The sequence below is a fragment of the Mugil cephalus genome, chromosome 4, assembly GCF_022458985.1.
Source record: "Mugil cephalus isolate CIBA_MC_2020 chromosome 4, CIBA_Mcephalus_1.1, whole genome shotgun sequence".
Lineage (NCBI taxonomy): Eukaryota > Metazoa > Chordata > Actinopteri > Mugiliformes > Mugilidae > Mugil > Mugil cephalus.
In genome coordinates, this window is record NC_061773.1 from 14,279,809 (window position 1) to 14,306,570 (window position 26,762).

The following is a 26,762-nucleotide window of genomic DNA, read 5'->3' on the forward strand; positions in this document are numbered from 1 at the left end:
GAGCCTTCAGAGCAGCAGCAGCTTCACAAAAGAGACGAAGAAGAAGAAGAAGAAGAAGGAGGAGGAGGAGGAGATAATCATCCGACCGCTGCTGCTTCATGTAGGTCCTCTTCACTTTGTTCCTAACGGAGCTTAGTACCGTTTCACCGACTGTTTAACGACTCAGTATTTGTCTGAATGGGTAAATCTCTCCGTGTGTGTGTGTGACTGTGTATGTTTGTGTGTATGTGTGCGCGTATGTGTGTGTGTGTGGTAGCAACGTGGTGAAAACTAGGGCTGGAAACTTCTCAAAGTTTCCTCCAAACTTCATGTCACTTACAGATTACAGATTTCATCGCCGGTTGTTGGCGCTTCTTCGTTGATATTATTTGTGTAGTTGTTTGTAGTTCTGGGAGAAAAACAGAAACAAGGAACCGCTAAGAAAGGAAGAGCAGAAGAAGAAAAAAGTGCGTGGGAGCGAACGGGGACGAACTACTTAGACTTTTTGTCTCCATATACAGTTCTCCTTTAAAATGTTCCTCTCTCTGGCCTCATTGTCCACATTTCTTCTGCAGTAACGTTAGTCAACAGGGGACTGACTACATTTCTTCAAATATCCTAATAGCACTGTACCGTTATAACAGTTAGCTGTCCGAGTCTATTTTAACTCCATACATCATAAATAAATAGTGTTTGCAGACAGTTTTATGATATTCCACCTTCGGTCAGTGCATTATTATGCATTATACCACTAGTTTAAGTAGTGTGCTGTGCTCTTAGTTTGCTAGTTAGGACATTAATTTTACCATAAACTTTAAAAACACCTATGAAAACCTCCACCATAAACCTCAGCGTCAGTTACAGTTTTAGTTGTGGAACAAACTTTGCTGTCAACGCATTAGGTTCACGAATGAACAGTAATTAGATTAGATTCAACATTGTCATTGCATATAGTACACACACGCACATACACAACGCTTGACATCTAACCAGAAGAGCAAATAGCAAAAAGTGCAAAATGTACCCAGTAAAAGAGAACAGGCTATAACTATTTGTTTGCTCTGTAATATAACAGCCCCACAAAACATTCTCCTTCTTCATTGTTTTAATGTTCTGTTTATGTTGAAATTGGGTCAGAAAGGTGGTGGTTCAGCTGGTTGATCGTGAGGATGTAGTTTGTGGCTCTGTTAACCACTGGAGTGTGCCTGTTGTTTAGTCTAGCCCACTGTCTAAAACGGGGTTGTCAAAATAAAGCGATTATGTGTTGGGACAGTGCAGTACAATTTAATAGTACCACAAACGACAGCCTCCAAAATAAAAACACTATGGAGTCAACAGCTCTCTCAGTTATTTAAGACAAATGTCGAATACCATAACCTTCATGAAGATATATTTAGTGCAGAACTTAGTGTACCTAATATTGTGACCGATATCATTCTTGGTATTTTTTTATTAGTTTGGTTCGTCTCCCTGTGCTCTCATAGATTTAGGGCTCAACCAGTTGGATCAAATCAAATTGCATCATTTCTGGCAGATTTTTCAACTAGTTTAATTTAAAACATGCAAAGCAACTTCGACACGAGGCACACTATCAAACTGTTGAAGCTCGTTGTGCCTCCCATCTTTATGTTTTCCATGACTTGCATGCATGTTTTTTTTTAACCAATCCAGTCTGAGGACATCACACATTCATAGTTTCTGCTTTCAATCGTACTATATCGTAGTATTATTCTCTTATGTTGTTGTTGTGAAATTCTTTTGTAGTAGTTTTTTTTTTTGTTTTTGTTTTTTTAATGAAATCCATTTAAACCTTTAAATAATATAATATATTATCAGGGACAACGACTTAAAGGAAACACATACAAGGATGCCATTGTGCATAATTTGTTGAAAACTTTTTTAAAATAAAATCAAATGCCACACCTAGGCAATGGGTAGGGAAACGTTCACAACAAAAACTTTACAACATATTGTTGAATTAAGATTTTTTGTTCATCATAAGGTCTCAGCCTTTGCTCTGTTTCATCACAATGTTTATTTATGTAGCCATGCATCACCTTATCACTTACGCTCAGTAAAATCAACAGTCAGACTGGTTCTGCTGGTCCAACAATATGATGCCTTGGCTGAGTGAAATAACAGTCACTGGCTGCATTGTGACCTTCCCATTTCTTTATGCTACTTGCCCAAAACATTCGATCCATAGTTACGCTAGATGGTTTTCAGCATATTTCAGCACCCAGGCTGGGATTTAAGAAATTCCAATGATGTGTTTTCCTTCCTCTGCCTGAGATGTCCTGGATATGTTTCTGACTTCCTGAATCGATTAGCTCTGATTTACATGTTCTCATTTGCGTCTGTTCACTGTCAAGTTATTTACAGACAATTTAATGTCAACTTTACTGGAACTGTTGTGTTTTGGATATGTTTTTGCTTTTCTTCGTCAAACTTTTTTAACATCAGGCCTGACTCTGCTCTCAGCTTTGAAGCTTCTGTCATGTTTTGATTAATCTCGTTCCAAGATCCAATGAGGTTAGTTGTGTGTAACCAGTCATGTGAGACCACGGCAACATTTCTGATGAGAGGATGCAGTAAATTGCGTGCATAAAAACAAATCGATACAAATATGTCATGAATTGAGACTGGATCATTCACTGGATCATAACCCAGCCCATGAAATTAAATTTTTTTTTTTATTTGTAGTTTCAGGAGCTAACATCTCATGTCAGACATTGCAAACATTTCCAGATAATAGAAGTAACGTGGCTGCCTTTATGTGGTTTGTTGTTATTTTGTTGTCTTCAGTTGCTGCTTGTTGTGAATTTGACTGTAAGGAAACACAGTGACTCACAGAAAGATTCACAGGAGTTGGTTTATTACTCATGTTGTATTTCTGCAGTGCGTCTGCTCCAGTTGTTGGTGTATTTAAAGTCCTCTAATGTGTTGTTATTCATCCATTTTCTCTCTACACATCCTGAGGGTCATGACTGGCTCCAGTCTTATCTCAGCTGTCATTGGGTGAGGGGTGACGTTCACCCTGGACACGTCCATTACATGGCTACAGGCTAATGCGTTATTATCTCTAATAAAATTTTAATGTCCGTTAGCTTTTTACGGTAACCTATTATTCTAGAAGTTGTTTTTGTTGACTTCATTTGTTTTGACTCCTTTACAGTTTGTCTTTTGTACTCAGTTGGTGGAGTTTGACTGTAATGGACTTGATTGTATGGTAATTTTCCGTTGTATTTGGCTGACCTTCCTTATTTGTAGTTTCCTTAATATTTCTGACGCACTCCCAGTCACTGGCGTGGATATTTATGCACATGTAAAGTAAATGTTGTGCTTTATTGTATTTTATCAACCTTTATCGACCTTTAGATATTCACGTGTGTTCGTGACAGTCTTAGAGGATGTCTATGTGAAGTTGTGCGTGTAGTTTTGTGTTATGATATGAAAACTGAAATATGAGACTAACGCTTAACATAATTATAGAAGGAGAGGCAGGTTGTGTGGTCTGGTGTAGTCGGTATCGGTGCAGATTTAATTAAAGAGGCCTGGGTTAAATCAGAGCTACAGTAACCGATCGTTAGACTCTCTGTCTGCGGACCTCGAGTCGTTTTTTTATTTTTTTATTTAAAGGCGCAGATTAGACTGAGAAAACTGTGCAACGCAAAAAGCCTCAAATATCAAAATCTAACCTCAGTAGAAAGCTGAACCAGGGGAGTGGTTATTATATTAAGTGCAAATATATAATTACAGAGTTTGAAAGAGCACTGAAATGAGTCAGTGCTGTAACGGAGCGAGTTATGCTTTTCTGCATGAGCTGCTGCTGCTCAAGTCACTATTTAAAGCTACTCCACTGTGTGTGTGTGCGCTAAGTGTGTGTGTGTTCTTGTACAGCTGTCTTTCCGAGAACCAGCCTAAGTTTTATACCATCAGATTGAGGACATTTGTGTAAAGTGAGGACATTTTGGCCGGTCCCCACTTTTTTTTTAGCCTCACTTTTTGTCTGTTTTGAAGGTTAAAATTCAGTTTTAGGGTAAAGGTTACAATGAGGTTATGGTTAGGGTTGGGGTTAGGGTTAGGCGTTTAGTTGAGATGTTGAGCTGGGCTTAAACGTGTGGCCAGTGTGAGCCAGAGGCCTCGGGATTTTGGACATTTTGACCAGTCCTGACCTCCGTAGGAATGTTTGAGTGTTAAGAAGGGTTTTTAAGGCTACAGTTTGAATTACACTTAAGGGAGGAGCGAAAGAATGCAGTGAGTGTGGTTTGTGGTTTTCAGCTGTTCTACTGAGGACATTTCTGAATTGCGAGAACATCTAGGTCGATCCTTGTTTCTCTTAAGGATTATTGAAGTTTCAGACTTGGTTGCTTTGAGGGTTATTTCAGGGTTTTGGGTAGAATTAGATGAAGATTAAGGCTTGAACTCCTATGATTTAATGTTTCCTTTGGTCTTCTTAAATGAGTAAGAGCTCCACACAGTTTCCACCCAGAAATAACAATGTCATGTTACTGCTGTCTGTCTTCATGGAAACGCAAACACTACATCGAGACACTCAGACATTAACTCTACCGGTGTAATCGTTCTGTTTTCTCAAAAGCTGGAGTGAATCAGTGTTTAGTTTCTTGTAACTTAGTATTCTCACACAGGAAAGGAAACAAAACTGGATGGTGCTTTTCAACTCATTAGCTAATGGCTTCCTCCAGTTTGGGCTTTCTCTGGCTTTCCCTTCCATCGAAGTTCAGTGTTTATCTCTTGGATAGCAGCTTGAAGTTTTCCGTCAAAGGGAAGCAAATTTAAACGGCAACTCGGTTTCGGCGAATTTGTTGAGTTGATGCTGAGGTGCCCAGAACTTAAAGCTGTAGATATGTTATCAGTACATTGTAAACAGTTAGGGCCTCACAGCTGTGAATGATCGGCCGGAGGAAATCAGGTTTTTTTTACATTTTGTTAAGCTCTTTGTGAGGTTGATTTGAAAATTGCTGTAGAAATAAAGATTACATATGCAGTATCTAAGGACTGAATAATTGATTAAAGGTATTTATCTGTACAGGAAAGGTTTGGGCGTTATCCTGGAAGCCAGATTTTGTGAGTCTAAATGTACAGACATACTAATGTGACAGAACTATACAACAAAAAAGGCCAACTGTAACGTTACCTTACATCGCCTGTGTCTCAAACACAAAGTTGCACTTGAACTCATCCCTCTTCAGCTACCGACCAGCTGCTACATACGATCTAGAAGAACAAAACTTTTCATAGCAGCAGGTAGCAGCACGACGTATTCATCATTCAAAAGGGGAAACAGGAAACGCTGCTACGAACCGCGAAGCTAGGAAACTACAAAGTGCTGTGTAGATACATAAACTGGGTATGTTTCTGACTTCATGAATTGATTAGCTCTGATTTACATGTCCTAATTTGCGTCTGTTCACTGTCAAGTTATTTACAGACATTTTAATGTCAACTTTACCGAAACTGTTGTGTTTTGGATATGTTTTTGCTTTTCTTCGTCAAATTTTTTTAACATCAGGCCTGACTCTGGTCTCAGCTTTGAAGCTTCTGTCATGTTTTGATTAATCCTGTTCCAAGATCCAATGAGGTAAGTTGTGTGTAACCAGTCATGTGAGACCACGGCAACATTTCTGATGAGAGGATGCAGTAAATTGCGTGCATAAAAACAAATCGATACAAATATGTCATGAATTGAGACTGGATCATTCACTGGATCATAACCCAGCCCATTAAATTAAATTTTTATTTTTTTATTTGTAGTTTCAGGAGCTAACATCTCATGTCAGACATTGCAAACATTTCCAGATAATAGAAGTAACGTGGCTGCCTTTATGTGGTTTGTTGTTATTTTGTTGTCTTCAAATCGTATTGATCTGTTGGTCCATAGTTTATTCTCTCCACATCATTATGTTTCTTGTGGAAATATTTGATTAGATGCTGTGAAGCTGTAAAATGAGGCCTTTGTCACCTATGTTTTCTAAATTGGCTGAAAAGCTGCACACTGGTCCAATCAGTGGCAGAGATGTGATACAAACAGTAAGTAGTAGGACTATAGACTGTGGGCTTGGTGTGGAACGGCACTAGTTTACGAAATTAAGCTCCTCTGTAATGTTGGTGGCGCGTCTACAACTGTTATTTTCATCATCAATAATCTGCAGAATATTTACTTATGTTTGTAGCCTACACATGAGCCAGTGTGATTCATAAGCAAATATCCTGCACAATCCCTAGACTTTATAATAACAGTAATAATAATACTAATGAATTAAGCGATTACCAGATCACATACTCCTACTTTAAGTTGTCCTATTTCACCTGGCAACGACAAATACTATTTTGATTGACCGCTGATATTTTCTGATTGGTCGATAATTAAGCAGAGCAGCCAGACATCGTATCATCAATTCACAGAATAGTAGTCTCATTTAAAGTCTATGTGCGCGAGTTTTAGCATCTTTCGGTGTGAGAACTTGAGAGCGTGTGATCTTGTTGAATGCGTGAAACTTGAGAGCCCTGCTTATATTTCAGCTGCCATGTCATGCTATGACATACTGCTATGTATTTTTTCTCATTTGTAAAGTGCTAAAATCGAGGACATTTTCGGGGACAGCTTTAGACAGGGGGACAGGTCATTCAAAATCTGGTCACCCTAAAAAAAAAAAACCCACACGACTGATACCTTTCAAGTTCTTCCACATTTTCTTGTTCTGCTGCAAACTTTAAATCTTCACCACACCTCACAGTGACACAGTCGCACCATGCGTGTTTAGAAGCGCTACATAGAAAATGGTCTGAAACAGTGTCTCGCGGTGCAATGTTCTGAACGCTGTACAATCAAATACACCGATATGTCAGTATATTAAAAAATTCATATCATGGCGAAAAATACCGGTCTTCGGTATGAACCGGTACACCACCCAGCCCTAAGATGGATAATAGTTCAGCTTTTGTAATCCCGTACATAGTGTGCACACTACTTATGCTGCAGATAAGATGCACGCTATGCCTCAGGTTCTTCTTTTACCGGCTCTGTTCACCTTCTTCTCCTGCGACCAGCGTCCTGGTCACACGCCAGCGCAGTGGTTGTGGAGCATGTGCACACTCATGTTATAGTTCGATTAGGCGTATACATGGCGGGGAAAATCGATTTCCAATCGCATTATCTGGGTGTCTTAATCGGATAAGGACAACAGGTTTACATGTACTTAAATTGTCCAGTTAAAGTCAGATTAAGGCAATAATTTGTTTTTGTTTTTTTTTCACGTGCATATAAACGTACTGAGAGAAAAGGCCTGTTAGAACTTTCCTGGAACAAGTAGTCATTTACATTTTTATGCTGAAAAATGGTTAAAACAACTTTATTTTAACTATATTATAAGGAAATGTTTAAGAGCATGTAAAAGCATCAGTTTCTTTGAGGATTTATCATATGGAGTAGTTGTACCATTTTGTACACCACCTATCCTGAAATGATTAAACTTAAAGTATTAACTGCATTAAAGCAACTCTGCAAAAATCTTCATCCGTTCAATGGGATATCCTCACTGGTTTCCTCATCATGACGGTGGCAGTCTTCTTCTTCTATGGTGCTAGTCTCCACCTCGTTGCCGTACTCATCAGCAGAGCAGCTGCTTATCGTCTTTGTGTCAACTCAGAGGTTAGGAGTCACAGAGAAAGAGAGAGTGAGGCAGGAAGCAAGCTGTTGCAAAGTTCTGCCAGCACAGGAAACCATGTGACCTTTAACCTTGTCCCTCCACATCTCCCGACATGCAAACTCTAAAATAACATGCAGCCTGTGGCTCAGCTGATAGTCATTAACCCTCCCCTCTCCTTTCAAGCCTGTGTCTATGGCGGAGCTTTTACAGGCGCTTAAATAGGCAGTTTCTCTGTCATGAATGAGGGTAACTAGCTTTCTAATCAACTTTTTAAAGACGTAAAAGGGAACATCAAAGCAGATGGGTGATTGGGTTTTTTTCTTTATTAATAAAAGAACACAAACCTGTCTATAGACAAAAATAATATTGAAAGATTATTTTTTCAATTATTTTCTGAATAGTCAGTTAAATAACATACAGCAGGTACAATAAGTATTGAACACATCAAAATTTTTCATAGTAAACATATTTCTAAAGGTGCTATTGACATGAAATTTTCACCAGGTGTTGGTAACAACCCAAGTAATCCATACAAAGTAAGAAATACGTTCGGAAATTAAGTTATGTGTAATAATGTGAAATTACAAAGTATTTATTTTCTTTCTCTGAAGCCAGTTGAGAGTTTGCTTGGCTCCGTGTTTGGGATCATCGTCTTGCTGAAATGTCCACCCTCGTTTCATCTTCATCATTCCGGTAGATGGCAGCACATTTTTCTCAAGGATGTCTCGGTAGGCCTACTTTTTGCCATTCATCCTCCCTTCAATTATGTGAAGTTTGCCAGGACCATATGCAGAAAAACATCTTTATTGACCCAAAACAATCAATTCGAAAGTTGCAGATTTCCGGATACCAGCTTCTTTTCTTATATAACTTTTGTTGTCCATCCACAATAGTTTTTTTGTTGTTGTTGTTGTTGGTTTTTTTTTTGCAGTTAAACCAATAGCTTTTGAATTAATGTCTGGTGTTAGAGACACAACAAGGAAACTAAGCTGCATCTTTGATCACTTATACAGTTTGACATGTCTCCCAGGATTCTCAGGAGAAAAGAAGTCAATAAATCAGAGAGTAGGTTTCCTTTATATACAGTGGCTTAAAAAAAAGGAACAATTATCATATGAAGTAAGGCTGCCAGGATATCAGATTTTCACTTATATTTCACAAATATAAGGCACAACAAATCATAAAAACAACACTCGGGCCTTAATTGACCCCATGGCACCTGTTCCGTGCGTACTCTTTCTTTGGTAGCCGAATGGAAACAGGTGCACTCTGAGGAATAGGTAGTGGCACAAGGGAGACAACACAACACAACTCCCAGAACTCAAATAAATAGGATGCACAGGGAGTCTGATACATCTATGTTAGTCTCTAATCTGTCCGGGCGAGTGAACAACAAACCCAAACATCCAGCTGCTCAACTATCTTCTGTACTGAGAAGAACAAGAAGTCATTCAGCAGGCGGTTTGGTGCCAGTAAGTCCTGATCTTATTCTGATTGTGGTGATTGTGATTCTGATTGAGTCAAGTTTCATCATTGGGTCCTCTAACAGTTTGGTAGGGGTTGTTTGTGATCTTAATCCTGGAAGTTTTATGATGAGACCACTTATTGTAAAAAGTGCGGAGGTCGTCTGTCGTCATAATTCTTTGGGAATCAGTCATATTGGTAATCTGTAAAGTAAAAATGACACATTATCTACCCTATTTGTGTGTTTTTAGTCTTTCAAGACTTTTGTTTGGACGTGCGGTAAATAAAAGTTTGCCCAGATGTTAGGGAGCAAAGTCGAGATGTCGCTGAACTATTGACTCATTAAGACGGATGAGATCATTAAATCAAGCATTGATGTGTTCATCAGCAAAGGTGGGGCTCATTTAAATGCTGCCAGGTAGGCAGGTCATACATTTTTCCTCGGGATCAATAGTCTCATCACGGTTTATTTGATACAAAATATGTTAACAATTAGAATTTGCAGAGTAACTAAAGCTGTCTAAAAGTGTAAAATGTCAGAACACGCAGTGGAGTGAATCGAAAAGTAGCAGAGGAGGGTAAATCTCAGTAAACACATGAAACTTGTAGGGGTGTAGTTTCTGAATCGTACGACGCCCCCACTTTAAACTAATCCCGTACGATTAGGGTTTAACACGGACGTCATGAGATCGGCATCTCTTAATTTGTGGTTGTGTTTTTATTTTTTCATGAGTTTTATTCGTCTTTTTTTCTTGGAGTTATGAATGAACGTTTGGACAGATGTTTGAGTATCAAGTCAAAATTCATCCATTCACAGAAAAAAAGCTCAAAACCATCAGACAAATCAAATTGTAGAGGATAAGGGGATGGATTACATGTTTGGCAACATATTTTGATTCAGAAAACCTTAATTGTCCCTAGGGGGGCAATTAAGGAAATACGCAAGGGCTTTTCAAATTATATGCAACAAACCCAGGTCACAAGAGCGGGAACCTTGCGTGACACCACTGCACCAGCTGGTGCCCGCTTGGTAATTAATAGGATTTTTATCTGCTTTCTGCAGACTGTGAATCTGGTGCTAAAGTGACAGATAAATGTATGGCATGATTTTTTTTTAAAAGCTTTTACTTTTAGTGCGTTAAACAGTGACACTGTCCTGTACGTGCAGAATTACATTAACCAGGTTACCACCATCTGTTTTCCTACTTGGTTCCCAAATCTGAAAGTGAACCGCCTGTTGTTTCAACACCGCTGACTTTGAAGCTGTGCGATTGGATGTTTTGAAGGTTGAGCGTCGGAGACAGCACTGAGCGCTATCGCTTTAAGTAAATAACATGTTCACCTTTGTAGTGATTAATTAAAATTTTACTTTTTAAAGACACGTGCGCACATAACCCATCTTCAAAGTAGACATGTTTCAATAATTTGCAACGACCCATCACAAATTGCCACTTTTGGTTAAGATTGTTATGGACTGCTTCATTTTTAACAGGCATATTGATCGATGAAGCCCTGGTTTCTATGTGGACTTTAAGACTTTCTGCTCCAGGCCGAATATCCAGCTGATCAGTTTGGTCTGAGCTGCTCTTTAAAAGTGTTAAAGCCATGGAGCTCTATGCTAAAATGCTAATTCAGATGCTAGTCCAGGATCTAAACTTCCTCTCATTTCCCATGGAGAGGAAACCTTAAATATAACGTGTGGGTTGATGCTGTAACCAGTCCTGACATGTCTGCTCTTGTTTTGACCAGTCACTGTGACTGTCGGAGTGAAGCTTTCATATAGTTGGGGTTTCGATGTGATTTGAGGAGGATAAACCTAAAAAAAAAAAAAAGTGTTTCAGTGTTTCTTTCATTTGTTCCTTTCAAACGCTGTGTATCGCTGATTGAACTGATGGGGATGATATACTAGTAATGTTGTTCATCTCTTATGTGTATTTCCTGCAGCCTTTCTGGCTAGTTGTGTGACAATAGGTTTGCCAGGAAGAGGATCTGTGCTTCATGCCAGGAAGAAAGATATCGCATGTACAAATATCAAGATCAAATATCTATGAAATCTATTTAAATTGAGCCCACACATGTCCATCCGAGTCCTGATACGACCTCACATTAACCAGATGTCTTCCCCTGGTTTGTTGCTGCTGTTTCCGTTCAGCCTTTACCCCTGTGGACTCCATGCATTTAGCTTTGTTATGTTTTCTTTTTTCTTTTTTTAATATTATTTGTGTGTACGTGTTGAACGAGGCGTGTAGTATTGAATGACGATCTCCTCCTACCAACGTGAGAAACATCCACATTGCACAATTTACTAATTACTGTCTGACTGACTTCATTTTCCAGAATACAGTTTTTCCACATAGCGGACATGTTTAGTCATGTGATACCTTGTGCTCACAGAGCCTGACCTGGCGCTGCTGTGTTATAGGGGGTCAGAAGCCAAATAGGTTAAACGCCATATGTTTAAACTTTTCTTCCTTTCATTTAACACAGACTAAAAATATATAAAAATATTTGCCTGACTGGCGTTTTCTTGACACGGTGAGGACTGAAAGGAGCTTAGTGGTGCAAGAGGAAATGAAACTGTTGGCACACTGACTCACATCCCATTTTCTTGGAGTCAAAAAACAAATCCCCGTACTGTAAACCGTGACATTTCAGGTTGAAGGGCTTGTTAAAGCTGTGGGTAAGGATTAGGAGAGGAGGTGGTGGTTATGTGTGCGGATGGGACGAGTCTCCAGAAAAAGATTGAATGCAACGTCCTCTGAAGTGATTCAAGCTTTACCGCCCTGTGTGTTGAACCAGCTGTAGTCGATATCAGTTACACAATTATAGTAAAGTCACACACACCAGCTGATAGGTCGTACTGCGCACACACACACACACAAAGAGAGAGAGAGGGGGGGGGGGGGGGGGGGGGGGGGGGACAGTAGGGGAGCGAGAGCTGAAACAGGAGACGCTGAACCAAATCCAGATCTGATTGGTATTCAGAGACCAGGGCTGTTTGCAGGAAGACATTCCTGAAGGAGCAGAGGGGAGGTGGCCGATGAAGGAGCTGGAAAAAGTGGGTGACTCCATTCCTTAGCAGAAATAAAGAGACACCAAACACAGGATGTTTGGTGTCAGCGATGCGCCATTTAATCTCCATGATCATTAATAACAGCAGCAATAATGTTATCAACAGCAGCCATCATGTTCTCCACCGCGAACCTCATTACTTTCATTTCCAGGCTGTGTCTCCAGACAACATCTGTGCTGTTTGATATTAATACCAAGCTCCTATCGCTAGGTTACTGTGGAAATAGAAGATAGGAATAGAAAACCTTTATCATGACAACATTGCCATCCCCATGGTGCGTTTAAGAAGAATAAAACACAAACGCACATAAATAAGTACTCTATAATATGCACTCACAAACAGTCCCATTCACACACAGTAAGACCATAATAAACATTGTCGAAGGCCACGGTAATTACTTCGTTGCAGGCTGTAAATCTGTCTTCAACCAATTGTAATATTGTTACAGAAAATCCTCATAGGGAGATTGTTTGTCATTGTAGATGAGCCAAATCGTTCTGTAATTAGCAGTTCTGGGAATCTGATTTCCTGAATCAATTAGGTTCTGATTCCCATGGTCCTGGTTCACTTCAATTCGATTAGTTTAATGACAGATTTTCACAGAATTAATGATGCAGGTTGCACAAAAATGGACTTCTGACCAGGTGTTTTATTAAAAGCTGATGTTTACACACCACACTTCCAACTTGAGTAAAGATGCTTTGCCACATTTTACTGGTGCTGTGTGTTCAGTGGTTCCAGTATTTGACAACATCTCCTTTCCTATTTCCTCAAGTTGACACATTTTGAATATTGCTTTGCTCGTCCAGATCTTCTCTGTTGTCATACTTTTTAAATTCAATCACTTTTTTGTGCCTGACAGTGTCTCAGAGCCGGTACCATCTCCTTTTACATGTCAGCTACTTTTGTTGCACTTGCCGGGGGCTAGTCTGGGAAAAAATCTGTTTTTAAGTCCAGCCCTGATCATTAAGAAATCAAGTCAAGTCGAAGTTTATTTCTGAAGCACTTTTAAAAACAACCTCGGTTGAACCAAAGTGCTTTACAGAGGTAAAAATTATGATACATACACTAAATAAAACAGTAATGGAATGAAATTAGCACAATTCTAAAAACAAAAATAAAAAGAATAAAAGATGTAATAAAGAATAATGAATAAAAAAGGATAAAAGATAAAAGCCAAGGTTACTCATCTAGCTGGAACTGAACCTCAAAGACAAAAGATGGGTTTTTAGCAGTGTTTTGAGGTGCTCCGTGGACTGTGCAGCTCTAATATGGAAAGCTGGGCTGTTCCACACTTTTGGGTCTGCAACTGAGAGAGTTCTGTCCCCACGAGTAGAGAACCTGGACCGAGGCACTGCCATGAGCAGCTGGTTAAATGACCTAAGTCAGTCGTGTGAGGCTTCAACACCTCAGATAAGTAGGATGGTGCCAGACCATTTAAACATTTAAAAACAATTAATAAAACTTTAAACTGTATTCTAAAATTCACAGGCAGCCAGTGCATAGAAGCGAGGACAGGACTAATGTAGTCACACCTTTTCTTACCAGTGAGCAGACGGGCAGCTGCATTTTGAATAACCTGCAAGGGACGCAGTGCTGACTGGCTGTTAGTTAGAAATGGATGGAATAAATATGTAAATAGAAATAATTAAAACAAAGTTTTGTCAAGTTATCAAGCTGGCTCCAGTAAATGTCTCTCAGAGATATAATGATCTATTACTGCTGCAGTCCAACAGCTGCACAGAGCAGGCAGCCACACATTAGTTTATATGTCCAGCTGTACGCAGAGAAATTAGAAACAAAAGTCTGCAAATATTTGGGGTTTTTTTACACACACACACACACACACACACACAAATAACTTTTCCCCTAACTAGTCTATTTCTATTTTCTATCTGTTACCACAGACCGAGTCACCACCAGTTGAAAAGCAGCCTCAGACTTCGGCTACATGAAGATAAAGCTACGTAGAGCGATGATGGAGCAGAGGAAAATGTCCAGATGACGGCGAATGACGGAGTCCAACTATGCTGACATAGCTGGTAGATTGACAGCCGAACAGCGCGCCCTCCGTCCTGCCTCCGCCCGCCCGCCACCCGGCCAGTCATGTTGCTGAGGAGGAAAGTGTGGGTTGCTACGGTGATTGCCGCCATCCTCTTCCTCATGATTGCTACCCACAGCATCCAGAGGAGACACTCCCCGCTCTCCAGCAGGTCCAGTGGCATAGACACTGGTCACACCGGGAGGCAGACAGGTGAGGAGACGATGTGACAGTCAAACAGTCGAAGGTTGCTACAGAAAACAAAATAGCGTTTCATTTCACCACTGAAGCCACCACGACCAGAAGTATAGCTCTATAGGCAGTGACACTTGGTCACACGGTTGTAGTTGCGATTGTATCTTAGCTGTATCAGTGCTAGCAGTAGCGCTGTAGTAGTTGTAGTAGACGGTAGTACTGTTTCGGATAGTAGTATAAATACCAGTAGTAGTGGTTCCTCCACTGGCAGTGATGGGAAGTAGCAGTGGTTAAAGCCACGGCAACCGTGCCATGGCAACCATGCTACAAGTAGTAGTAGCATGAAGCAATAATGCTATTATTAGCATTGTGCTAGCAGTAACTAGCAGTAAATGTCAGTATTATTATTAGTACATCAATAGCAGTGACAGACTCTTACTAGTGTGGCTGAAGTAGAAGAAGTATTAGTAGCATTAGTGGCAGGAACAAAGGTCATGTGGTATAAAGTGACAGCAGTTGTATCTGTAATATAATTGTAGCCATATTAGCAGAAGCACTAATAGAGTTGGGGAAATGTTGTTTATAAACTACTAAAGAGCATGTGACCATGGTGTAGAGATGCTAACGGTGTTCGTAGCTGTGCTCTTATAACCACATTTCCTGTAGTAATTTTGTGCTCCCATGGTGCATTGTTCTCTGACTCTCGGCCTGTTTGTGTGTCTCTGCAGAGGTTGAGCCCACAACAACTCCTAAACGGGTCCGTCTACTGACCCCCCCTTCTCCCATTGACACCCAGGAGGAGGAGGAGGAGGAGGATGAAGAAGAAGAGGAGGAGGAGGGGGATGAAGAGGAGATGGAGGAGGATGAGCTTAAAGAAGACTACCAGTATGGCCTAAGGGAAACATTACCAGAGCTTGTCTCTTCCCACGATACCCCGTTCTGTCCCTGACTGCTCTGTGTCGTCTTCTTTCAGGTGTGGTTGTTCTGCGTCCTGCATCTCTAACCCGGACGGGTCCGACTGGTTCCGCCATCGCTACGACCACAGTCAGCAGCCTGTCATCCGAGACACCAAGAACTTCGACCCTGACGCCCTCGAATGGTGGCTGGTAAGCAATATTTGCCCCAGCGTGTGTGTGTTTGCACAGAGAAAATGAGATTGGCTTAGGCCATCCTAATAAAACAGAGCAGAATCCACCACCGTCTAATTTTACCAAGTCTTAGGCGTCACCAGAGGTAATGTTATAGAAACTTGAAATAACATGAACAGCCTCTCACGCTCCAACACTGCTCATAGAAGTGTGACCCAAAAAAAGAGGAAGGATGCCTCCTCCTTCAGGGGATAAAATACCACCAACCAACACAAAAACTCAAGACCACATTGTTCGTTGGAGAGCTGTAGGTTCACAACACAGGCTCCTATGAGCCTGGTAACAACAACAACTCGAGAAGTACCTGACACAGGACATTTTCACTGTTAAGGAAATCATAGTCCTGTTAATCCTTCCTTCCTGTGTGCGAGGCACAAACTGTACACTGAGTGAAAGAGGAGGAGCTGCTCACATAATGCGGTGTTTGCGGAATACAGTGTCCTGAACTGATGGTTTTCACTGACAGCCGTTCACTGGATGGTTGAGCAAGAAAGGAATCCGCTTGATTTGTGCCATCTGGTAATAACAGCTAAAGCAGCAATAGGAGCTTCTATTAGGCCAGTGGCCCACCAAGCCGATGGCCGGTAGTTTTTGATTTTGAGGCAGGGTGTGTCAGCCACTCAGAGAAACAACCATTAGCGGCTGCTGAGCTTAACACGCCAACGAGAAAGGAAACAGCTCTTTGAACTTCATCTGTTTTGTTCCTTCACGAGGCTTTTCATCTGTATCTCATCTCAACATTCAAATACACAAACGACCAGGTGATCTGGAATAAATAACGGATGTTTTGTTGATGTGCCACCTGCTGGTAGGAAGAGGTTACACAGATGCAGAACATCCTGTAGTTAGTATGTTTGAGTCTGGGATTTGACATCCAAATTAGAAACTTAGATAGATTTAAATACATTAATCTCAACAAATAAATAAAATATGAATGAGATTTCATACATTAGCTGTTCTGCTGCACCTAAAAGCAACTCAGATCACTGAATTAAATCAGATTATCAAATCCTGTTGCATTTGTTATTTTATACCACAAACAGGCATAAAACAAATAATGTAATAGCTGCAGTTTAACAGTATTCTTAAAAAAAAAAGAAAGAAAAAAAAGCCGTCTTTAGTTATTTGTAATTGACTGTGGTTTAAAGTCTGCAGTGCTGAAGTCACCCTGTGGGAAATTATTGCAGGCAGCACACTGGAAGAACTCTGGCAGCTCTACAGCGACAATCAGTAACAATCATCTAAATCACAGAACAATTAGTTTTTTTAATATTTTTTATTAGAAGGTGAATGTGTAAAACCTTCAAAATCTTTGTTTCAGTAAAGACTCAGGGCCTGTAATGACAATTTTAGAAAATCTACATCATCTCAGTTTTGGCCTCGTGGAAGCTGACAGCAGTCTGCACCAGGAGATGAATGTGATTGAGTTTATTTGCTGATTTTATAGATTAAGTCCTGCTGCAGAAACCATTAGTAGATTAAAAGGAGGGGATGAGGTAATACTGCTAACATCATCATTCTGGTCCACAGTATGCAGTATTTACAACCGGAGCTGTATGAACTAGTGAAATCATGTAGGCCTCAGCTTAATTATTAATTTCTTCTTTGGAAAACAGTGGAAATTGTAGTTTCCCAAATGCGTTGTTCACATTACAGTCACTCTGCTGTCACAGAATATGAAGATGATTCAACTTTGACGAGCTGGAAGTTTGATTGGTTGTTACTGGACTGATTAACCCTTTTTTTAGCTTTTCTTCGGTCACAAACAACATACCATAAAGGATCATAAGAACAATTTGAAAGTGTATATTTTAACTATTTTTGTATTTTTTTTTCTCCTCAGGGTCTTCAGCGGTCTGGTAGTGACAGGACCTTGGAGGAAGTGATAGTAGAGATGTTCCAGGTCATTTCCCCGCCTACTGTGGACTTCAGGCCCCTCCCCTCCCGCTGCCGTAGCTGTGCAGTGGTCGGCAACTCTGGCAACCTGCTGCAATCTGGACATGGCAACCTGATCAACTCTCACGACTCCGTGATCCGGTTCGTATGTCTCCACGCACACACCAAAACACCCAGACTTCACCCTCTGACTCATCTTCGTCTTTCTCAGAATGAACAAGGCGGTGACTCGAGGATATGAGAAAGATGTCGGGAATCGGACGACGCATCACTTCCTGTACCCAGAGAGCGCGGTGGACGTCGGCCGCGGTGTGAGCCTCGTCCTGCTGCCGTTCAAACTGAGAGACCTGGAGTGGCTGACCAGCGCGCTGTCCACCGGACAGGTCAAAATGTACGACAGAAATACACGAATGCAGTCGAGACTAGATTTAGTCTAGATTTATATGAAACCACTGACTCAGTGTGTGTGTGTTTTCAGGACCTACATGAGGGTTAGAGAGCGAGTGGAGGCCGATAAAGACAAGGTACATAAAGTTATGAACATGTTCTCTCCACTTTGCTGCCAATAGTTGTTTCACCTGTCCGACTCAGTTTTGAACTGTCTTCTGTTTTGGCGCATTTTCAGTTTCATCACTGCTTTTGAGTTCTGCTCAACTTTTCGATTTTTTTCTTTAGTTCTCTGTTTAACTTGTCTGCTTCTGCTTACTGACAAACTGATAAGTTTAGAGAGCTCCTTTGTTCAATTAAATATGTTACTGTAGTAACTGTGTGTGTGTGTGTGCATGCAGGTTTTGGTGGTGAACCCCGTGTTCTTCAAATACGTCCACGATCGTTGGACTGAGCATCACGGTCGCTACCCGTCCACCGGCATGTTGGCCATCATCTTTGCTCTGCACACTTGTGACCAGGTAGGAGAAAGAGGGCGGAGTCTGTGTCTTCATCCACACTTCAGGAAGCACATGAAGTCACCTTATTATTTATTTATTTGTTTTGTCAAATTAAGTGTTAACAAAACTTGTGCTAATGGTACATTCAGGGACACTTCTAAATGTTTGTCAATGTTTCTGAATGTGTTTCTGGGGACGAAATAATGGCGTCTTTTCTGTTAACCTCCTGAGACCCTGCGTCCTCTTATGGGGATATTTTAGGGTTTTTTTTTATTTTAGGTACGTTTTAGGTTTTATTGCAGCTTCTTCATTTCAACGCATTGTCTTTGTTAGTGGACACTTTAGTCTGCCATCTAGTGGTAGCAAAGCATTAGTCGGTAAAAACATGATGGCGGGCGGATTCACAGACGATCACAGGACAAAAGTGGACGAGGAACAAAAACTTATTTATGCTTATTAACATAGTTTGTCTAGTTTAATATGATCCACAGATGTAACAAATACTATCAATAGCAACGACGCTAATTAGCAAGTACTCGTGTGAGGACGTTGGGACTTCATTGTTCATAATTCTGGTTTTGCTCAGTCATGTACAGGTATTAAAATGTTAAGTTTTAAACAGTTTTATCTTTTGTCACAGATTGGTGACTTTATTATAATATAAATAATGAAATAATCCCAGTGTCCACATATGAGGACATTGTTGTTTTTTTTTTAAAAGTACTTCTTCCAGTTCAAAGACGATGCTTAGTTTTTATACGTCTTAGGTTCTAATGATCCCAAATACCTTGGAGAAATTAAAAATGCACACAAAAGCTCGGGTCTCAGGAGGTTAAATGCACCAGTCTGATACTACGAGGAAGTAACTGACGGAAAGATACGAATTATGAAGCATCACTTTCTGTCTGTCCTCAGGTGTCGGTGTTCGGTTATGGTGCCGACAAACAAGGAAACTGGCATCATTACTGGGAGGCCAATCGCTACGCCGGCGCCTTCAGGAAGACGGGCGTCCACAGCGCCGACTACGAGACGCAGGTCATCCTCCAGCTCGCCAAGGAAGGCAAGATCAGCCTCCACCTGTGACCCAACCACTGGGCTGTTGACTGCTGCTCTGTAGGTCTAATAGTTGGTCTGACTGTAAGTAAAACTGGACTCACGTCTGTCCTGTGGCACTAAACAGCGGACTCTGAGCCGACCCCAACACTTTGATTTTTTTTTATATTAATCACCACGTCTGCCTTAAGTCAGACATCCGGGCATGCTGGATTGAGGATGCTGCTGGGCAGAGACCTTTCGGAGTACCGTGATTACCTGTGGACACATCGATGGTAGGTGGGTGCTGTAACACATACCCTGTCCACCCACCTCAAATGGTTTGTCTGGACCCTCGACCATCCTGCCGTCTGAGGCTGCTGGGATTGACCACAACAAGCTTTGCTCTGAGCGGGAAAAAAACCACAGACTTTTTATACGTTTTTTTAATTGGATTTTATAGACATTATACGGGGAAAACCTCTTTAAAAACAAGCACTTTGTCCGGAAGTAAGAATGGTTGAAAGTGGCCATATCGTTGCTGTGCTCTCTAATCACATGAGAAGGTACTTTATATAGTTTATGAACCATCCCTTTTACAGTAAACCGTCCTGATCCTCAAGTGTCCAGAGACGAAATCACAACTTAATCAGCATGTGTGCTTTTTTTTTTTTTTTTTGTTTGCAAGCCAATTCTCTAGGCCTCTCTCGACCACATATGGACACGAGGACAGTGAGTGGGAGGAGCTTGTGTGTGAGTGTCATGATTTTGTTTCACCTCCACTTTAAGTCAGTTGGCAGTGGAAGATGTAGTGCAATTTTTCCTAAATGTCCAACCAAAAATAACCATGTGAATGAGCGAGACTGCATATTCAGTCGGCCACATCTGTCCTGTGGACGTTCAGGTACCTGTAGCTGATCTTCTGTCACAGTTGTAGCAGCTTTTTCTTCAGGTGTTTGTTTGAGTCGAATCCTGCCGTCCATCTTCAGCGCTGATGGACCCGGTCAGAACTGTTCATGTGTAACGATAGTGGTTTGTACTGTACACTCTGAGAGCCCATGTATTTTCTGCTGCCTCTGCCATCATGAACAAATGACATAATGATACTACAAATTAGGCCTTTTTTTTTTAATGTGGCATTGAAACAAGTGGGTCATTTGTCCAGATTTCACCATTTTATTTATTCAAATTTATTCAAAATTTGTTGTCATTTTGTGTTTACAGGGTAAAAGTTTTTAAGGATGTGTTTGAATTCCACTTGTGAACATGAGATTAAATAGTAAGAATTAGGGATGTCCCGATCCAGATTTTTTTGAACCCGACTATCCTCCGGTCCGAGTCCTGGTTCAGTCTTAAATGAACCCCAAGATTCATAAAGGCTTTTCTTCTCTCACCTTCTTCTCCTAGGCCACGTATGCACTGTGCATCTGGATTCATGTCAAAGTTATTGTAGTGTGGAGACGGCAGCTCATAGTTTGTCCTCTTCTCCAGAAATGTTCTGGTCATCCAACGTCATAAACTCCTCAACCCTCTCTGGAATATTTTTCTCCTTGACGCCGTCTCCAGGAAACTTTTTTCTCCTATTAAACGTAGTCATCAGCCTTCAGTGTTCATTCGGTGCAGCCTTTGCCTGAGTGAACTCCATGTGTTCAATTGTCTACATTTGTAAAGATCTTCCTTCCAGTCATGTGATTTTTCTTCTACTTTGATTTTTGGCATTCTCGACCCTAACCAAGCCAACCACCGTTACAAACAGAAGAAGAAGAGGAAGAACACTACGGGGATGTGGTTTTGGTTTGTGGCGGACCGAAAACAAGTAACTACAAAAGCTCAGACTTGGCTGCAGCTCGATCTGAGGGTTTTTAGAAAAGCCTGGATCTGCCCCCAATACTAATCGGGACGTCCCTAATAAGAATGAATGTGTAGCACACAAGGCCCACAAACAACACTGTTCACGTTACAGTTGCTTCTCCATGTGCACAGTTTGAAAAAAATGAGCATATCATCTCTCTAACCTCGCTGTTCTGCTTTTAGTTGTTTTGACTGGCAGCAGGAAGGTTTCCTAGCTCAGAAATGGTCATTCTTAGAATTCCACAAATGTGAACGTCTCCTATTGGATTACAGCGCGTTTGACTGGATGCTGCCTCTGTGTCTGAGAGCTCCACTTTGAGGCTGGTTTGGGTGTAGGATGTTTATTGAGTGTTAAATACTAGAGTTTTGGTTTGATTATTTTCCAAACACTTCTCTCTGCTTCAGATTTTTTCTGATCTTGACACCATGAATGACAGAGGTAGTAGCGCTCATCTTCGGAGCCTTTTCACAGCTTCACACACCTGACGATCACTGTGTACAGTCAGTGGGATTGTCTGACTATAAGAGTCAGAGTTTTTTTTTTTTTTGATTTTTTAATTGCCCGAATCAGTTGTTGGAGATGAAGCAGACTGGGAACATAAACATGATCCTAAGTGCTAAGTTGTCGCCTGTCGTTAGCGCTGCTACAGTCTTGAAGGGTCATTGAACTTAAGCTGGTTCTTGTGTGAAAACAGTCAAACGGTCTCTTAAATTCTACCAACGAGTTGCCTGACGCCGTGGGTTAATGTGAAACATCTGCTGCCTGTTTTATATGTTTTCATTCACTGCTGAGATTTAAAGGTTTGTTGCCTCGTCCAGGAAACTTCCTGCCAGTAAACTAGGGAATTATCCAGTTCACATGTTCTCTATGAGTGTTTGAACGCGCCCGAGCTGGATTTAACATCTGGTTGCAAGGTTTCAGAACTGACCCGCCAATTTGTTGTATACAGATTCTCGACTCTTTATAAATGTGGTTGCTGCGACTTCAAATCCAAAGTCGTGCTCATCAGATTCATCAGATTCCCAGCAGCTCCCTGCTTCGTTTCCATCAGGGATGCAGGAATGTGCAGGTGAAACCAACCAAATCAGCTGCTTCTTTGATTTAAATCTGTAGATTTAAATCTGTAGATTTAAATCAAATCTGTAGATTTAAATCACAGTCAGAAAAATGGGCCTTGTACCTTTATTTTTGATTCCTCTGCGGGCGCATACCAAAATGCCTCGGGACGCATCTGGGTGGAATTAGGAGCAATCAGAGGAGGCTTTGGAAAAATGTAAACACTGAAGCAGAGCTGAACTGGGATGGCGTCGAGTAAACATCTGAACGAGCGCTGCCACTTTTGCAATAGAAATGAAAAGACTGAAACCTGAGATATTTCACAAGAAATCTAAAGTTAGATCCACAAACCTCTGAAAAGCGAACAAAGGAAATCGACACTTTCTAGAAAATGGGAGGAGGAACATGCAAATGAAGACGCTTCTGTTCAGACAGGGATCAGGATCTCCAGCCCACCAACCAGTAAAGTAGTAAAGTAGAAAGCCGGTTCTAAACTGATGTCAAACTCAGTCTGCATCTACAGACTGTAGCACGGACTCCAGGCACTTTAAAGTTTGTTAATTTGGTTGTTTACTAAGTTGCCTTAATGCCGCTCCTTTGTACAGCAGGTTACAGGACATGAATGAATCAATGAATGAATGACTGAATGAATCAATGAATGTTGCTACTGGTCCGACAAAGATAAGAGGAGGAGGTCCAGACCATAGATACAAAACAGGAGAAGAAGTGGCCGCCATCTTACTCAGGGATGACTACACCCATAGTAGAAAATGTTAATGTTATGTTAAAATTAGCCTCAAGGCTGAATATCAACTTAAATGGCGTCTAATGCATATTATCAACTTTTTGTGCTAGATTTAATAAAATGGTCCAAATATTCTGACAATATATACTGCTACAATATAGCCCACTCAAATGTAGCACAGGGTTATTGAACAAACAGAAACGTTAGTGTAACTAGGACAAAATAATCAGTAAAAGCTATTTTTTTTAACATATCAATTATGCTCAAGATAGATTCATATACACAATTATACAAGTTCAAAAGCTAAACTGACTTTAAATACTAAAACATATAGATTTGTTGTATGTTGTATTAGAGTTGTACACAGTGACTGTAGGCCAATGTCAGACTTAACTCTGCTTAAAACATTTAAATTTAATGTCACAACATGTATTTAGTGGATCATCTACTTGAGTACTTGTGGAAAACTAATCCTAGCTAATGTACACAAGTGCAAGTGAAAAATAAATCCAGCTGAACTAGGTTTTCATCCTGTGTAAGATGGCGGCAAAATGATGACGAGTGTGAGTGTGATGTACAGTATGTTCAGTTACCACAGCTTTAATTCAGCTCATCGTGTCTCAAACCGTGACTCCTATCAAACAAATCAGAGCCATGTTGATTATCTTTCTTTTATAGACACCAGACAGACTGTGACATTTCAACTGAACCAGCGTAAACCCACTGCTGTCACTGTGAGTGAAATAAAAACAAATCTGAAAATGAATTCAAGACTTTTGTATCATTTGTTTTGTCGAACCCAGATGACAGAATGTTTCTACTTAAGACATTAATCAAAAATACATCAGCTCATTATAACAAGATTTTTTCCAAGTTTATTTTATACCAGATCTTTTTAAAGACAAAAACAAACAAGTGCGTGTATCAGAATTAATCAGACAGCTAGTTACTTATAGTCTGCTGCTCTGGTTGTTTGTTGTTTTAACGACATTTACTGTCTTTGTGACGACTGAAACGCGTTGGATGTTATTTACTCTCCTCACTTGAACAAAGTTGTACTTCTTACCAAAGTATTTTTCAGCTTCAGCGTTGCGTTTAGCCAAGTTCAAAGCTTAACGTCAGTGTGGCGCTTCCCTGGAATCAGCTGATATTCTCTGAAAAGATGCATTCACTGACTGAGTGGCTTTGCATAAATCCACTTAACACATCAGCTGGTGAGCACAGAAAATGGCTCAAATACATCACAGCTGCTGAGGCTGACTTAATAACGTCCACCTTCATTCAGGTGGCAACAGTCGTTGTTCTGATGTTTGTCTGACATTCACTGCTGAGACGCTAGAGTCCAGATCAATCTGTGAAAACTTGGTTATAGAAACCACAGTGGCGCAGTTAAGTCTAATGGAGAATTTATTGTGGTTTGGACATTAAGTTACAGATTTACCAACATCAAAGAACTGTGGGGTTGCTAGTGTCTTGGACACACCACAAAGAGGAGAGTCAACAAGCAGCCGGAACAAATGTTTGGCACCGGATGAAATAACTCTTCATACCAGCAGGTGGCAGTAGTCTCTAATATATGGCTCTGGTCAAACAAACAAAAAAAGGGGGGGGGGGGGGGGGGGGGGGGGGTATTTTAGCACATTGTGGCTATCTGCTGTTTAGTTCAGGGTCTCCTTACGCCTCTAACTGTGACTAAAACAGTACGACCCCTAATGGACAAATTAGGATTAGCCGTTATTTTTATTTGGAAAAATTAGGGTTTTGACCTGCAGGCTGTATGTTTGATACCCCTGTTCTAGATGACCATGTTACTGTGAAAATATTTGTGTATCTCAACGTCCAGATGAAGATGTAGATGACGTGTGCTCTTTGAACTTCCTTGTGTTGTTCTCTGCTCTGGTCTGTATTTTTAAGAAAATATAACACAGTAACTTATACCCAGATCACACCTGACTACAATAACAAAATAAATAATGTAAAATTTCTTTCAAGTACTTTCACTTGAGTTCAATTTTCCAGCAGAGGTCTCTTGTTAAAACTTATAAAACCATCTTGTTCTAATGTGACAAGCAGTGCAGAGTAGATTCATGATTGTAATAGTGGTGACAAATCCCTGCAGTACTCACTGAGGTGTTGTGATCTCTTGGGACATCAGGAAGTGCATGATTAGAGTCCTGTAATAATCTGAAGTCCGGTCTCCGTCGGCAGACGCTGATCTTCACCTTCGTCTACAGCTTTGGTCTGCGGTATCCCAGAATCCTTTGTGCTTTTATGAAACCCTGGTCCGTTGCACCTACAAGGAAGAAAAGCCTGACATACGGCGGCAGTGGCTCGCGTGGTTTCGCCACGGAATCAACAACATTAAATAAATTAAAATAAATAAACCGGAAAAGAGCAGTTCAGATTAACTTCAAAATAAAAGCCAACACCTGCTGTTGTTCTGTGTGCTTTTATGTTGGCGAGCCTCGAGTTGGCTCTTGGGAGTCAGCGTGAGGCAACGTTATCCCGACCTGACCCCCACATAAAAAATAAAAAGGTCCAGAGTCTTCACTGAAAGGTCATCCTGTGACGTTTCCACGGTAACAAGGCATGAGGAACACCAGTTGCTGTGGCGATCGCGAGGACTCGAAGGAGGCTGGACGTGCTCCTGCGTCTCATTCTGGGCGGCGTGTGGCGGAGTAGCCCCGGTTCTCCTGAGCTCCTGGTTCTGATGCGATCTGGACGTGGGCTGATGTCTGACTCCAGGTCGTCCCGGTTCAACGTCAGTCTGACAGCAGCTGGACAAAGGAGGACGGAAACAAACCTCTCTGGTCCGGTTCATCCTCGATGTAACCGTGCTGCACACACACACAAACACACATTACATCTATAGAAAATCACAAATACACTTAGAGAAAACTAAATAATACACTTCAGTAACAGATTCCCTTATTTAGTAATCCATCTATTAAAATATTAAAATAGTTTGTGATTAATTAAACGTCACAGCTCTAGTGCAGTCGATATCTTCTCCCTCTTGAGAGCACCAATCAGAGCTCAAGACGTGGAGACGTTGATACGTACCCACCAATCACTGTCCTCCTGCCCCAGGACCACCAGGACCTGACCCTCAGAGAAGTTCAACTCGTCGTGGTGGTCGGCCTGGCAGTCGTACAGAGCCTGGACCCGACGGCTGGTTGTTCCCCGAGGCTGATGGACAGAAACAAACAACATGTCAGAGGTCTGTAAACTTTCTCTAAAACATTGTTACATATTTTTTATATGGCGTAAGTGTGTGTTTACTCTGCGTTTCCATGGCGCTGCTATTTGCTGCTGGGGTATTGTTATGAGGTTTCTAAAATGGCCACAATCCCAAAACCTTTTTTTTGTTCAGTTAATGATACAAACATAGTTTTTTTTTTAACATCCGAGCCTCAAAACGTCCGTCTCAACTATTTTACTCATTTTGACTAAAACTAATAAAGTAGTAAATGCTTTGGCTAATTTCTTCAATCACAGTTTACAGGAACCGTTGGCCCAATAGCGACACCTTCAGTTTAACCGAGTAAAGAAATTATCTTTTGATATTTTATCAGTTAGTTGTTTATTTTTTCAAAAGTTACATTTAATGTATAAATACATGATCATTTATACTGACACACAGTAATTATTTATACACATTGGACCTTGTTCATAACATTTTAATGTTTTTAATTTGAGTTTCTTCCTTTGTATCTCAATTTTA

General features: G+C 40.8%; 2 protein-coding genes across 3 annotated transcripts in view; one reads left to right on the forward strand and one right to left on the reverse strand.

Annotated features, from left to right (window-relative positions):
- st3gal8 (ST3 beta-galactoside alpha-2,3-sialyltransferase 8) lies at window positions 1-23,804 on the forward strand. Its single transcript, XM_047582164.1, has 9 exons — window positions 1-100; window positions 14,094-14,440; window positions 15,151-15,307; window positions 15,396-15,528; window positions 17,414-17,607; window positions 17,678-17,857; window positions 17,945-17,990; window positions 18,255-18,374; window positions 19,269-23,804. Exons 2-9 carry the CDS (start codon window positions 14,293-14,295, stop codon window positions 19,434-19,436), a joined length of 1,146 nt encoding a protein of 381 aa, XP_047438120.1. The 5' UTR covers window positions 1-100; window positions 14,094-14,292; the 3' UTR covers window positions 19,437-23,804.
- unm_sa1614 (un-named sa1614) overlaps window positions 23,696-26,762 on the reverse strand; it is a 19,869-nt gene continuing 16,802 nt past the window's right edge. Inside the window, exons 27-29 of one of the 2 annotated variants that reach the window (XR_007112561.1) lie at window positions 26,102-26,227; window positions 25,165-25,875; window positions 23,696-24,620 (exon numbers count right to left, since the gene is read on the reverse strand). Coding sequence is in view for 1 of the 2 variants with exons in the window: in XM_047582163.1 (XP_047438119.1) it covers window positions 25,801-25,875; window positions 26,102-26,227 (201 nt within the window). In the remaining variant the exon portion in view is untranslated. Of the gene's footprint in view, window positions 24,621-24,658; window positions 25,876-26,101; window positions 26,228-26,762 lie in introns of those variants that run through there. The other variant, XM_047582163.1, reaches the window with a different exon arrangement.